Source organism: Pyrenophora tritici-repentis, chromosome 8 (assembly GCF_003171515.1).
Source record: "Pyrenophora tritici-repentis strain M4 chromosome 8, whole genome shotgun sequence".
NCBI lineage: Eukaryota > Fungi > Ascomycota > Dothideomycetes > Pleosporales > Pleosporaceae > Pyrenophora > Pyrenophora tritici-repentis.
The window spans coordinates 1,443,230-1,457,146 of record NC_089397.1 but is presented as its reverse complement, the minus strand read 5'-3'; the positions used below and the strand labels follow the sequence as shown (position 1 = coordinate 1,457,146).

The window sequence follows — 13,917 nt, the reverse complement described above, 5'->3', positions numbered from 1 at the left end:
ATCGTGATAAAACACCTCGAAGATTGTTCTTTATATAAGTGTGTGTAGAGGCAGATTGGATAGTGGAGCATCGCAGCAGTTTCCCCAAGATATAAGAAAATGAGGCTCACTACGTTCTTCTCCACTGCTGCACTCGCAGTCACGGCCCTTGCAACTCCTACATACGGAACAAACGGTACCAATACAACATACATCGGTCCTGAAAATGGCCATCTAGTCATCGTAGGAGGTAACCTACAAAGCGAGAGCATCTACCAGCGCATCATCTCCCTTGCCGGCGGCCCCGGCGCACCTATCGTTGTTGTTCCGACCGCAGGCGGTGACCCAACATACGACCAGAACTTCACTACAGCGGCGTCTTTTCGCAAGTATGGAGCTACCAATGTAACGGTACTTCATACCTATGATCCTGCCGTCGCTGATACCGATGCATTTATCGCGCCATTGCTCGAAGCAAAAGGCATCTTCTTCGCCGGAGGCAGGCAGTGGCGACTCGTGGATGCTTATGCGGGGACCAAGACTGAGGTGGCCTTCCAAAAGGTGCTGGATGCTGGGGGTGTAATCTCCGGATCTAGTGCTGGCGCGAGCATCATTGGGAGTTTTCTGGCTCGTGGGGATACGGCGAACAACACAATCATGATTGGTAAGTCCCCTGAGTTCTCGAAGATTGTCGCGTCTGGGATGAATGGCTAACGATGGAATGGCAGGTGATCATACTGTTGGTTTTGGATATCTTAAGAACTCTGCCATCGACCAGCATGTTTTAGTCCGCAATAGACATTTCGACATGTTTGAAATTATAGATGCTCACCCAGAGTTGCTCGGTCTGGCGATAGACGAAGACACTGCGTTGGTGGTGAACAAGAATGAGATGGAGGTGATAGGGCGCACGTACGCTTTGATTTACGACGGTGGTTTTTGGTCCAGGGAGGGGAGCTGGGAACGGCCTCTTCCACCCTCCAATGCGAGATTCTACTTTTTGAAGGAGGGAGATAAATATGATCTTGGGACGAGGAAGGTGATTGAATCTTAGATTGCCGGAAGAACTAAAGTAGTTGTTGGAGCATCGCAATCGTTGCTTCCTGTACCTAAGGACGTAATTGTGCTTTCGAATCCGGTGATAGTGTCGCTGATTCCACATCGCAGACTGAGCGCGAGAGCTCAAATCAACTGTCGCAAATATTCCCACGACCATGAATATGGTCGAAAGCCCTAAGCAGTCCAAATAAATGCGCTATGCCAGCGCAAATAACCAGACAATGCATGATCTGATGGCTCGAGCCCCAGATATCGAATCGATATGGGTACCACTTCTCAGGAATCTAGAAACTGATCAGTTTTCCAATTCCCTAGCCGTATTTCTTTGGATGTTGTCTACTTACCCTCATAGCATATAGCGCACCGCCCGTGAGGTTAAAAATCGTCATCAAAGCCATCCAATCGAGACTCATCCTCCACATCTGCGTTTCCCAGCCGAATTTCATGATACCATGGATAATGGGAATGATGAAAGACAATCCCAGACCAGCGTACATGATTGCACGGTAGGGTCGATATTTGGGGCGTCGAAAAGCGGGATGCAGCGTTGCGTAGACACAGCCGGCTGCTAAGACTGAAACCAGCGTGTAATATATTTTCTGGAGCGATGGAGTACAGTAAAAACCGTAGTATACGCATGGTATAGTAGATCCCCACATCAAAATGACGATACCCAGCTAAGATGATTAGTCAATGATTGGAAGCGGGACAGTGGAAGTGCCTACGTAGTCCAGCTGATTACCGAAAATATGGACGTTCTCGCTGTGATTGTTGAAGATATGAAAACTGTAGTTAAAATTGGTCATTGCCGATATAGTAGCTGGTGGGGTAGTCGTACGTTGCTGAAAGCGCGAAGCAGATAGCGACACCGAAAAAGAACGTTGAGAAAACGACAACGTCTGCTGTGTTTGCTGCATTGTATATCGGCTGTAACGTGTAGTATACGGGTATAGGAAGCGTGAAGAATAGCATAGAGCCGAGCAAATGCGAGAATATATTGACTTGAATCAATCAGCCGGAATACTGGCATATCGGAAGCGGCAGTACCTGTTTCATTGTGGATACCTAGAATGCTCTCAAACGATCGTTTATACGATTTAGATACCGCACTAAATTTATATCATGTTGGTATTAAGCATGGGAGTATTACATGTTTGATACGCACCGGTAGCTCGACAGTATGTACTCGTTGTCTCTTGGTTCTGATAAGTATTATCGCGTAAGGTGTAGTATTAAGATCGGCCTTACTGATACCATGATGCTGTAATGCCAATCAGTGTGAATCCATTTCATCAATGATACCCATGCCTACGAATTTCGTCCCATGTCAATAGGGAGCTTAGGGATTTGTTCTTCATTCGGTCGTCTGGAGCAGCCTTGGAAAGGTAAGCCGAAGGTTCGATAGACGACGGGAACTCACATACTCTCCGCTCTGCGTTTATGGTGGAAGATTCTTTCCGGGATCGAATACCCATATCATCCAGCTAGTATTCGCAGTTTGTTGATACTAAGAGGGATGTATTTTGTGAGTTTGAGCAGGGCGGCTACGACAGCGGGGACTAGTGAGGAATACCGGTAGGGAAGGTGGATGCACGGATCACTTGAAAACGCACCTTGATCACTCGCATCCTTCAATGCCTCACTCCAAGCGAATAGACTGACGTCTATCCCGAAGATATCACCCAATATAGCATGGATAGTGCCATGGAATTGAAGGATCTAGGGGCCGTTTGCGCGCGCATTTTGAGGTCATGCCGATATCTCAACGCCACCTGTTTCAGAGCTTTGCGGTGCAGTAGAAGAACCTGCATCAGGGTGCGATCACCAACTGTTCATTCGTCAAGCTTCAAGCGGATATGCGTCTTTGGAGTTCAGATCCTCACAACTTCCGTCGGACTGCGCATACAGTTTCGGCCGACGGCTGATACGCTTATCGGGAGGCTTGCGCGTGTCTGTCTTGCCGCCCCCAGTGGGAGCTACTGCGCAATGGAGGCACAGTAGAAACCACAGGATACCAGCACGATAGTATAAGCGGGAGGTCCCGTAACCTCGAATTATGCTCCGATTACTGGGCCTGGAGCCATCATCGTCGACCATGTTGTCAGGCACAACCACCGTGAACTTCGTTTTCGCATTTGTTAGCAGTGTTTTTGTGATGGGCACCGGTACAGTAAACACGACAGATACCATAGGATTTGTGGAAGAAGACAACCAACGCGACACCATCTCTCTACTCATCAGTTGCTTCGCCACCCTTGGTCTATGCGTCTACTCAGCGGTACATTTGAACGTACCGCGCAAAGCTGAAGGCAGCTACCGAACACTGCTCCGAGAGTTTCAGTGGTGTGTGCTTGGCTTATTTGCGCCTGAGTTAATACTCTACACCGCTTGGAGGCAACTGGCTTCTGCACGCCAGTTACGATACGAAATCGAGCAAGTATCGAGAGAAGAGAGCGTTGGGACAGGCTGGAATGAGAAGCTAAACCCAGCAATTCTTCTGCAAGAGCAGCACTGACTATCAATAGACGACGGTAATAACTGGGGGAGATGCTCCCAACACACCTAAACGTGCCCCATGGACTATCGCGCACGGCTTCTATGGTACTATGGGAGGCTTCGCAATCGACCTCGACGATCCCCATGATCAATACAAGCCTCTATTTGGCGGCTTCAAACGCCTCACATTAACTGCCCGCGGTGTTGTGCTACTCACGAAATGCGGACACCTACCAGAAGTCTCGCTTCATGATATTCAAGACAAGAACAAGGCTGATGGCCTTGCTAAGCTACTCGTATGTGTCCAGGCGGGCTGGATGATTGTACAAGTTATAAGTCGAGCAGCCACTGGTCTACCGACTACACTGCTCGAAGTCCACGTGGTGGCTCATGTCGTCTGTGCCTTGATAATGTACGTTCTGTGGTGGCACAAACCTTGCCAAGTCGAATCGCCGACCGTCCTCAAAGGCGAGTGGTTGTCATTGGCTGCGTACATGTACCTAGCAAGTCGAATGAGTGGTGAAAAACCATCAGGCAGATTTTCTCGTTTTCGCTCAGCTACTCCTGAGCTCGCGAAGCTTGCCTATTTCGGAGGGGGAGAGGCATCCGACGACGGTCATCGTCATGACACTGTATTTGCTGTAGACGGTCGATTTGGTCTACGACCAAGTAGCCAGCCGTCTGAACGCGATCGCGGGCCCATGTCGCCTGCACCGGACATGGAATTTACCTCGGAAGTAAGACGTCTGGCAGCGAAAGCCGTCGGACTCTACCCATATCTAGAAGCTTCACTCACCCAACAAACCGATGCGAACGTTCAGCAATATTCACTTCTCTATGTGGGCGAGCTGGTGCAGCCAAATGCCCTTGACTGGCCTAACGAAGGCCTGTTACGAAGCACCCAGTCTCTAATTATGGGTATGGTACTCTGGGGTGCGTCGATGGCGTATGGTGCCATTCACGTCGCTGCTTGGGACTATTTCTTCCCTACCGCACTGGAACAGCTATTTTGGCGGATGAGCTCCATCTGGGTGACGTTCTGTGCAGCCTTCTGGTTAGTCACCAATCTCTTAGCTCACGTTTTTCCTGTCATCAATAGGGTCTGGATTACATACAATAATCGACAATTGGGGTGGTTAAGTACTGCAGTTATCACACTATTGTGTGTATTGTGCGGGGTAAGTTACATATTAAGTCGAGGTTATATCGTGGTGGAGGCTTTTGTCAGTATAAGGAAGGTTCCAAAAGGCGTGTATGAGACACCGGCATGGTCACAGGTGTTTCCACATCTGTGATTATGAATCGATGTTTGCGAGGCAGAACTAATCAATATCAATATCTCTGCGGCACATCTTCTTCAAAGAAGCTGGTGGCGCATAGAAAGAACATTGAGACAACACAACTGGTGTAGAGAATGGAAGACAACTGTGATGCAGCGGCATGATGAGGGTCACTTAAGTTACTTACAGCCGCGCGACTCTTGACGCCGCATGCATCATGCAGCCGTGCTCCAATTAGCATAGCACTTTTCTTCGACAACAGCAAGGGCGGAAGGCAAATGCGAAGCATCTATTAATGGATTCAGCAGAGGGTTGAGATGACAAAAGATGTCATGGTATGTCAATCGTGCCTCGGCATCTTTCGGCTCCACCAGGAAAGAGGAGCGGAGCGGAGGAAGCCGACGGTGATGCAAGCAACAATGCCGTCTTGTCACTCCAGGCCCGGCTTCTTCATCCTCACTACTTCAAACCTAATTGCGCATCCAGGATTCAAGTACGAATTCGAGCTATTCAATTTCGTCAATCTGTAAAAGCATAAAACATTACATCACAATGTCCTCTCCCTTCGACATCATGGCAATCCTTACGCCCAAGCCAGGCAAGGCAGACAGGGTATGCGTCCCCACCACTACGCACGAACCCAACCCCAAAATTAACCCCGCTACCCCAGGTCGAAAGCCTCATATCCGCAGCTGCGAAGACAATAAAAGATAATGAGCCTGGAACGCTACGGTATCATCTTCAACGCGAGACCAACGGCGATGCGCCAAGATTCATTGTACTTGAGACGTAAGTCATGTGTTAATCTACATCTGTCAACCACTATGCTCGTATATGGAAGTTTGGGGAGGCTAATTTTTGTACACGCAGATACGCAAATAAAGCAGCGCTAGAAACACACATGAAGAGTGGGATATCGCAGAAGATGGGAAAGTCGTTTAAAGAGGAGGACTTGTTGGCGAAACCGATGGAAGTGCTGTTTACGAAGGGCGTGGGAGGGTTTGCTAGTAAGCTATGAGGAAAGCATGAGTCACGAAAATAAACAACACGCAGATTGTTTCAGACGTTGGGCGGAAGACTTGAGCATCGCCATTTTTCTTGGTGATATGAAGATCGTATTGAGCATCTACAGCCATCCATGTAGTTGGAATAGCAACCCATACCTCCCCATCTTGCTGTTGCAAATGCATACTTATCAACCCCAAGGGTCTTCTGGGGTGCCGAAATCGGTGACATGTTCAAGTGAGCTTTGGACTCAACTCTGTACCTGCCCTCGCACCTCCCAAACTAAACATCGTAGGGACTGATGCGCTGACGCGTCCCCGGGTGAGTCTGCCTCGCCTTCCATGCCCGGAAGAACTCCTCAAACTTGTCCTTGGTGATCTCATCAAGCACGCTCTGCTTACTGATGAAATAAATCTGTCCATCTATCCAATGAAACGCCTCGCTCTCTATCTGCATCTGGAAGATAGGCGTGAGATGATCAGAGCAGTACTCGGCGAGTGCAGCAACATGGTCAGGATGAAGCGGCTTCTTGTCTTTGCGTGCCACAATGCAGGAACCCTGAGAATCATCCCAAGTAAGCGGTGAAAAGCCCCAGCAAGCATAATCGTTTTCATCGCAACCCACGTTGAGAGCGTCAGCAGCTTCGTTGTGGTTAGCGCTGAAATATGCCAAATCTGGATTATTCGAATCCCAGATTTCCACACTTCCCGGAATACTCGCCACTGTGATGGGTAGCTTCATGCGCATGGAGGTAGGAGTAGCGTTCTGTCGAAAGATGGCGTGGAATTTGGGAAGGCTGATGATTTCGCATCTAGCACGCCCGTTCATGATAATGTCGCCATTGCAGTTCAAGCGCACACAGTCGACCATCTTGATGGGGTCTCGCAGCTTTCGCTTGAAGCTTATGATGTTGCGCGCGTCTTCATCGTTTAGGCTAATAATAGTTCTCGGTGTCGAGTCGGGGTGGAAGTCCTTAATTCCGTAGGCGATGACAGGACCTTTCTAGGTATGTGCAGAGTCCGCAACAATCAATCCGGATTGTGAGATTGATCTTGTGAGATTGTCAGATTGAAGCTATAATCAAATCAAGAAGCTAGTCTTTAGATTGGTAGCTCAATCAATCAATCCGTGACATCTAGATTACCAGATTGATGAGATTGTGCCGCTGCTGTAGGGGTGGAGGGTGAAGGATAGATAAAGGATGGAGTTTCTCGTGATAGCGCGTCGTGACGCGTCGTGGCGCGTCCTACTAAGTCGTATTACCTAGCGGAGCTCCCCTCACCCCTCTATCCTCCGCCTATATCGTTCGTTTTTAACAACGCGTTACAATGCCTCCCCAATCTCAAAAGAAGCGTAGCGGCGCACCTACAGTTGCTGCTAAAGCTGCTAAACGACTGCGCCTATCGCAGCGATCGCTGTCGCCCCGAGAAGCCCTAGCTAGCCAGGCCACTGAGTCGCCGTCTGAGCCAGCGTGGGAAACGCAATTTTTGGAGTCGCAACCTAAAGCTGAGATCGCCGCGCCCACTGAGGGCAGCCACGCTGGCACTGGATTAATAGCAGACGACGCTGGCGCAGGCCGGTCGACGTGGGAGACTGACGGGGCTGATCACTTTGATAGGATTAATTGGGAGCGGCTGAAGCAATACATGAAGCCAGTTAAGGCGCCAACAGGTAAGAAGAGTTAGATATATCAGCATGGCTATCGCGTTGTTAAGCGGAGTAACCTAAAAAGCGTGTGGTTTGTATGTAGATACTGCCATTCTCACAAGGTCTTTGGTGGTGGCCTATACGATATAACGAGAGCGACGTCTGCAGCAGCAACTTACCTCCGGAAGGCTGCACGAGGCTATGGCTTGTCTAACGATCTCGACGCAAAAAGCAGCATCGCGTACGGGCAAGGTCAGCTATCGCTGCAGCAGGCGATCGACGGCGGCGTTGAACTATCCTAAGAAGCAGCCAACGTATTTGGCTACTTTAACGTACAACAGTTTCGACTCGCCTTTATTCTCTAGCTTGTCGACAACAATATGCTAATGGAAATAATCGCCCGGCAATCGACGCGCGACATGATCAAGTTCGCCAACCCAGAGGCAGAAAGCGCGTTGTGGCGAAGCCCTCGCAGTGTCGCAACGTACGCGATAAGGCTGTTCAAGTTGCTAAAGCCGCAGATAGTCTTAGCCCTATCTGCAGCTATAAGCAAAATACACATAAGCTTTGACGGCTGGACAACTAAGGGCGGGAAGCGCGGCTTCTTTAGGATCGTTGCCTATTTTGCTACAGCAGCTAGTGCCGTACACGACTTGCCTATTAGCCTCCCGCAGCTCGCTGGCGCGCACACAGGCAAGATAAAAATACAATTCTGCGCAACCTAGCTAACTTCTATAGGCGAGGCTATTGCTGCTGTTGTTATCCAGACGCTGAGAGAGTTTGGCATTACACCTAATCAATTAGGCTACTTTGTCCTCGACAACGCGTCAAATAATGACACCGCAATTGCAGCAATTGCGCGCGATTACGGCGGCTTTGATCCTATACACCATCGTCTCCGCTGCAGCCCTCATACGATCAATCTTATTGGGCAAGCTCTGCTTTTCGGCGACGACAAGGACTCGTACAACAACGTTGCAGAGCAGCTTAGAACAGAGGAGCTGTACATGCGCGAGTGGCGCCGACATGGGCAATTAGGCACGCTAATTGCAGTTATCAACTTCATCAGGACGCCGCAGCAGCATGAGCTTTTCCAGGCTTGCCAGTGCGACGCCAACAAAGCGCTGCCGGCCGATGATCAGATCCCACTCCTTACACCCGTACGCCCGGTCGTCACCCGCTGGAACTCGTATCACGCCGCTATTAAGCGCGCTACAAAGCTCCACGGCGCCTTTAATCGATATATGGAGCACCACATTAAAAGTGTCGCTTTTAACGAAAAGCGCAGCGGTAGCGCCTGCAAGGATGTGCCGGCTTGGATGAGGCAAGGCGGGCTCGCTGCCAACGACTGGGCAACAATTACAGAGTACCAGAACTGCCTTAAGCCGCTTAAGATAGCAACGAAGAGGCTAGAGGGTCGCGGTAAGGTTGGCAGTTTTGGCGCAATCTACGAAGTGCTGCCAGTCTTCGAGTATATACTGCGTAACCTCGAAGAGCTTGCGCAGCCATGGATTGACGTTAACTTCAACGCGCATAACGAGGCGCCAGAAGGTATATTTTGCAGCTACTTACAGGTTTTCCTCGCTAACGATTGCGTCTATAGATCACCTTCATATTAACCTCCGCGCTGCCTGGAACAAGGCTGACGCTTACTACAATAAGCTCGACGACTCCCCAGTCTATTACGCTGCTACGTGCCTCCACCCTCTCTACAAATACTACTGTGAAAACAGTTGGAGCGAGAAGCTAGAGTGGATCGAGGCCGCTAATAAGGGCTTCCAGCGGCTTTAGAAAAGCTATAAAAAGCTGCCAACGCCAGTGGCTATTCCAGCGGCTCGAGCCGCCCGAACAAGCGATATAGACGAGGTAATCGGGGCCTATACACAGCGTAATCACACAGCAGCAGCCCCGCAAGGCGATGAGTATGACCGCTGGCTTAATCAAGAGCCGCCATGGCGTAGCCTTGACGACGGTAACGTTATCCAGTACTGGATTGCGATGCGCTCAAAATACCCCTGTTTAAGCCAGTTTGCAATCGATATACTGACTATCCCAGCCTCAAGCTGTGAGTGCGAGCGGCTCTTTAGTGAGCTCGGTGATCTACTCGAGCCAAAACGACGCGCGATCGGCAGTGAGTTGCTTGCGGCTCTACAGCTTATACGGGCATAGACTCGGGCTGGCTACACTACCATAAAAACAATTGAAACGCACAGCGGCGACGGTGATAGTAGCGGCAGTAGTAGCGAGAGCTTTACAGACGACTCACTAGCGCGAGAGTACGATATATACAACTAGACAGACTCGTTAGATATCGTAACTCTAGGGGAGTAGCTACACTACCAAAATCTAAAATTTCTGACAATCAAGTCAAGTCAAGACAATCTCAACTGCCTCACGACACCTCAATCTGCAATCAAAACAATCCGTAGGGCTGCTCTCGCCTAATCAAGTCAAGAAATCGGTCTCAGATTGTCTTGACTTGATTGTTGCGGAGTCTGGGTATGTGTACGGCCTGGCATACCTACACTGGTCAGGATAGCCTTGTTCACCAACAACTTATCTTTGTCGTCCGCTCCCTCGTCGTTCATGTGCTCGTCCTCGTCACTCTTGTCCAGAACAAAGTCGTCGCGGTAGTGTACACGAACGGTATGGTCGAGGCCGAGGTCGAGGTCGAGGCCGATATTATGGGTACTGTCTCTAGTAGCGTCGAACCAACCCAGTGCGAGGCATTGACATTGATCCTCTTCTTCTTGGGTGATCACTATCGAGCTACCCATGTCTATCCTCGCGTAGCCGGGCTTGTGGAGGGTGTGCCTCAGGCGAACTTGGACGGGTGCGAAGTGGTCTTCATGGAACATTATCGCTGCTGTTTCGTTTGTCATTGGTATAATGATCGCTTCTTCGTAGGCGCGCATGGTCTTGTAGTCTTTCTTGTGTGTTGGCCAAGCCGTCTTCTGGCAATCCTCGGAGCAATAGTAGCTTCGCTGGCATCCGGCGCAGCGCAAAAGAGTTTGCTTCTTGTACTGCTCGCAAACTGCAGCGGCAGCCTTGTCTGAGATGTTGGAGTTCGCCATCGTGGAGTGTTGTAGATGCGAAGGGGTGCCCATGGCCGAAGCAAGCTATTGGCTTTATGAGAGGGTCATGGTCCAAGCGTCTACCGCTTTCACAGGTGAGTGTGAGTTTGAGTGTGACACGGTGAGACCAAGTGCAAGTGCAAGTACAGAGGCGAATTGTAGACAACTACTTTATGCGCTACATAATTCATTACACCACATCCAACATCTCACATAACCATCTGCTCGCTAGCAGGAAGACTAGCATAGCCACTGCCATATCCACCATACCAGTAGTTACCAATACCCTTCACACCAGCACTGGAGCGGTTTACAGGTGGCTGTGGCCACATATCCAACACGGCCTGCTCACCAGTGAGGGTAAAATTGACAGTAGCGAGCGCATTGTTATCAATCTGCAAGCTGTAATCACCCGGGTAGAGGACCTTGTTGCCATGCTCATCAACCCTGGCAAGAGAAGCGAGCGTAAGATTGAGTGTAGCAGTGCTTGTAGCGCCACCAGCAATGCTATGAAGGCGCTTGTAGGATACAAGGGTCTTCCTGGGGTGAGGTGCAGGTCCAAAAGTACCAGCCATGTAACCAAGAGTGATGTAGTCGGAAGTTACGTTGCCTGTGTTATGGACCTGGACGTTGACGGAAGCAAATGGGCATCGCTCAAGGAAACCTCCGGTACTATTGCATCCGGAGGCAAGGCTCGAGATGGCGTAGCTTTGCTGCATCTGTGTGGTGATCTCAGCAGAGAAGTTGGTGTAATGCATGCCGTAACCGAACTCGAAAGTCGCGCTGCCATTGTACCATTTGTAGGTACGGCCTGGGCTATTCTCTCCAGGACGCAAGTTCATGTTCATCATGGATACTGCGGCTGTGTAGTTGGCAGGGTATTGAGTCTGAGGAAGACGTCCAGCGGGAGCCGTCTTTCCGCCGATGATGTCGATGATGGCTGAACCACCATCTTGACCGGGGTATCCGGCCCACATGATAGCGGAGATGTTGGGGTTGTTGACCAGCGGCGAACTGTCAATCTGACCGCCTCCAGTGACCACGACGATGACTGGCTTCCCGGTGTCGGCGAGCTGACCGATGACATCAAGTTGAGCACCAGTCCATGTCAGGTAGCCTCGGTCTCGTCCTTCTTCTTCAACACTGTTATCTATACCGCCAACATAGATTAGAACATCACTAGTAGAGTAAGCACCGTACAGGTTGGACCATCGGTTGGTGGTGGGGTCGCCTTGGCCACCCGGGTTACCGCCAGCGTAATTGATCTTTACACCAGTTTGTTCAAGAGCGTAGAGAGGGCTGTGCAAGTACGTTGCAACACCGGCGTAGTTACCAAGGAGTTGGCTGGTGGCATTTGCCCAGTCACCAAAGAGTCCGACAGTGACCGACGAGTCAAGAGACAGCGGCAGTGTGCCGTCGTTCTTGAGAAGCACAATTCCCTCAGCAGCAGCCCTACGAGCAAGCGCCTGTGAAGCGTTAGTAGCTACCGCGTCAAATCCGAGCTGGCGGTATGGCTGGTTCTCGGATGCATCAAAGTAGCCCAATCGAACAAGTGACGAGTATTGACGGATAAGAGCCTGGTCGAGAGAACTTTCGTTCAGAAGCTTTTGCTGGAAGGCGGCGGGCAGATGCTCTTGCATATAGGTACCACAGGTGACATCCGTACCCGCGACGAGTGAGTCAGCAGCGGCACCTGCGCGAGTTGGTGACCACTGATGAGGCAAGTAAACGTTCTGAACAGCGTCACAATCACCTGTTACCCATTGCTCCTCGTTGGTCCAGCCCCAGTGCTCGCGAAGAATCGTCTGTAACAGATAGGGATCGGCACACGGTGGAGCGCCATTCACAGCATCTGTAGTCATGTTAGACAAGGCCATTTCGGAGTATTGAAGAGCTTGGATAGTGGCACTTACTGTAGGAGCACATGAAAGCCCCAACATTCGCCTGGACACAAGCCTGGAAGGGGGCCAGGTAGTATTCGACAAGCTCTTGCTGAGTAATTTGCACATCATTCTGGTAGCGGAGGTTTCCGTTCCAATCTTCGACGTCGTAACCAGCAAAATGCTTGCAAGTGGCAACAACACGCTTGTATGGGTCAGTCGACTCACCCTGAAGCCCATGGATGAGAGCTTGAACATAAGAAGACAGGTGGTATGCGTCTTCGCCGGGTGTCTCCTGGCCACGTCCCCAGCGGGGATCACGGAAGGGGTTAATGTTGGGGGTCCAGAAATCGAGACCTGTCCTATTCGCGTTATTGAACGCACGGGCTTCAGTCGAGATGACCTTTGCCACGTCGGTAATAAGGTCGTCGTCAAAAGCAGCTCCCATCAAGATGGGCTGGGGGAACGACGTCGAGTAGCTCCACTCTCCACTGTCACTGAAGTTGGTGTAAGGACCAGCAATGCCGTGAAGACCTTCGCTCCACCATTGATATGGTGGAACGCCGAGGCGAGGAACTCCAGGGGCGCCACTAGAAGTGGCATTGATCTTCTCCTCAAGAGTGTATAGAGCTACAAGAGACTGTGCGCGGGCCAGTGGTGCTAGCCATTTGTTAGTCGCGACGTGTATGTTGGTATATATATAGACGTACGAGCAGATGGATCGCAGATGGTTACATTCTTCAACGGACCATTGGTGCAGTCCGGGAACGTAAATTGTGCATATGCTCCGGTTGCAAAGAGCAACGCTGGCAACGAACGTCTCGATGTCAACATGATGCCGGTTCTCTGATTCAGAATGAGTTGGTGAGCACCTGTCAGCTCCGGATGCTGCTTGTATCGATAGCTTTGACTAGTTCTTATAGAAGACTTAATAGCCGTAGTCTACTCCAATCCCCGTCAAATCGTGATTGGTAAGAAACTCCACGATGTGTAGACGTCATTTTTATGTCGGCCACGCGGTTGTGCGTTCATGGCAGACCCACTCATTGTACCCCATCTGAGCTTCTCTTTGGTCCACAGTCATTCCCGATGGTTGAGGTGTTGAGCTTTAAGCAGCCAAGACAATACCCGAGCCGCGTGCGGAGCCCCATGCTGTCTGCCCGCTCCTGTGAGGGGGATGCGCTATGTGGGTTTCAGTCACTTCCGATTGGCGCGTTATTCAGGCTGAATGTTGATCGGAAACTGTAAGTAGCAAATCTGATGAGTGGGACGTCGAATGGTACGGTAAGCGGCGTCTATTGCCTGCGATGCGCATCGAAAAACATTGCAAACGAGGAAATTCTACGACTTCGCGACTGAGCGTCATAGGCCAACGTAAGCATTGGGCGCCGAAGAGTGGTTGCGGGATGTGAGCGGATGGAAATACCGGTAGCCTAGTGCTAGTAAGCACGGCGTCCTGTACCTATTAACTATATCACGCATCGAGACACTTTCCGT

General features: G+C 50.5%; 9 protein-coding genes across 9 annotated transcripts; 5 read left to right on the top strand and 4 right to left on the bottom strand.

The window, feature by feature from the left end:
• Positions 1-99: 99 nt before the first annotated feature.
• On the top strand, positions 100-1,033 carry PtrM4_140130 (CphB, Cyanophycinase and related exopeptidase; the record flags this gene model as incomplete). The annotated part of the gene is made up of 2 exons (XM_001937966.2): positions 100-643; positions 708-1,033. 2 exons carry the CDS (start codon positions 100-102, stop codon positions 1,031-1,033), a joined length of 870 nt encoding a protein of 289 aa, XP_001938001.2.
• A 133-nt stretch (positions 1,034-1,166) lies between these two features.
• Positions 1,167-1,535, bottom strand: PtrM4_140120 (membrane protein, hemolysin III protein; the record flags this gene model as incomplete). Its single annotated transcript, XM_001937967.2, has 2 exons — positions 1,167-1,322; positions 1,383-1,535. The coding sequence occupies 2 exons, from the start codon at positions 1,533-1,535 to the stop codon at positions 1,167-1,169; spliced, it is 309 nt and encodes a 102-aa protein (XP_001938002.2).
• A 1,559-nt stretch (positions 1,536-3,094) lies between these two features.
• On the top strand, positions 3,095-3,553 carry PtrM4_140110 (uncharacterized protein; the record flags this gene model as incomplete). Its single annotated transcript, XM_066109457.1, has 1 exon — positions 3,095-3,553. The coding sequence occupies one exon, from the start codon at positions 3,095-3,097 to the stop codon at positions 3,551-3,553; it is 459 nt and encodes a 152-aa protein (XP_065960379.1).
• A 1,813-nt stretch (positions 3,554-5,366) lies between these two features.
• On the top strand, positions 5,367-5,832 carry PtrM4_140100 (antibiotic biosynthesis monooxygenase; the record flags this gene model as incomplete). Its single annotated transcript, XM_066109456.1, has 3 exons — positions 5,367-5,426; positions 5,485-5,603; positions 5,685-5,832. The coding sequence occupies 3 exons, from the start codon at positions 5,367-5,369 to the stop codon at positions 5,830-5,832; spliced, it is 327 nt and encodes a 108-aa protein (XP_065960378.1).
• A 269-nt stretch (positions 5,833-6,101) lies between these two features.
• Positions 6,102-6,689, bottom strand: PtrM4_140090 (uncharacterized protein; the record flags this gene model as incomplete). Its single annotated transcript, XM_001937969.1, has 1 exon — positions 6,102-6,689. One exon carries the CDS (start codon positions 6,687-6,689, stop codon positions 6,102-6,104), a length of 588 nt encoding a protein of 195 aa, XP_001938004.1.
• Positions 6,690-7,147: 458 nt separating this feature from the next.
• Positions 7,148-7,547, top strand: PtrM4_140080 (uncharacterized protein; the record flags this gene model as incomplete). The annotated part of the gene is made up of 2 exons (XM_066109455.1): positions 7,148-7,490; positions 7,540-7,547. 2 exons carry the CDS (start codon positions 7,148-7,150, stop codon positions 7,545-7,547), a joined length of 351 nt encoding a protein of 116 aa, XP_065960377.1.
• A 299-nt stretch (positions 7,548-7,846) lies between these two features.
• Positions 7,847-9,257, top strand: PtrM4_140070 (uncharacterized protein; the record flags this gene model as incomplete). The annotated part of the gene is made up of 3 exons (XM_066109454.1): positions 7,847-8,105; positions 8,205-9,017; positions 9,070-9,257. 3 exons carry the CDS (start codon positions 7,847-7,849, stop codon positions 9,255-9,257), a joined length of 1,260 nt encoding a protein of 419 aa, XP_065960376.1.
• Positions 9,258-9,916: 659 nt separating this feature from the next.
• PtrM4_140060 (putative MYND domain protein) lies at positions 9,917-10,540 on the bottom strand (the record flags this gene model as incomplete). The annotated part of the gene is made up of 1 exon (XM_066109453.1): positions 9,917-10,540. One exon carries the CDS (start codon positions 10,538-10,540, stop codon positions 9,917-9,919), a length of 624 nt encoding a protein of 207 aa, XP_065960375.1.
• Positions 10,541-10,749: 209 nt separating this feature from the next.
• Positions 10,750-13,254, bottom strand: PtrM4_140050 (BglX, Beta-glucosidase-related glycosidase; the record flags this gene model as incomplete). Its single annotated transcript, XM_066109452.1, has 3 exons — positions 10,750-12,392; positions 12,454-13,080; positions 13,131-13,254. The coding sequence occupies 3 exons, from the start codon at positions 13,252-13,254 to the stop codon at positions 10,750-10,752; spliced, it is 2,394 nt and encodes a 797-aa protein (XP_065960374.1).
• Between the last annotated feature and the right edge of the window lie 663 nt (positions 13,255-13,917).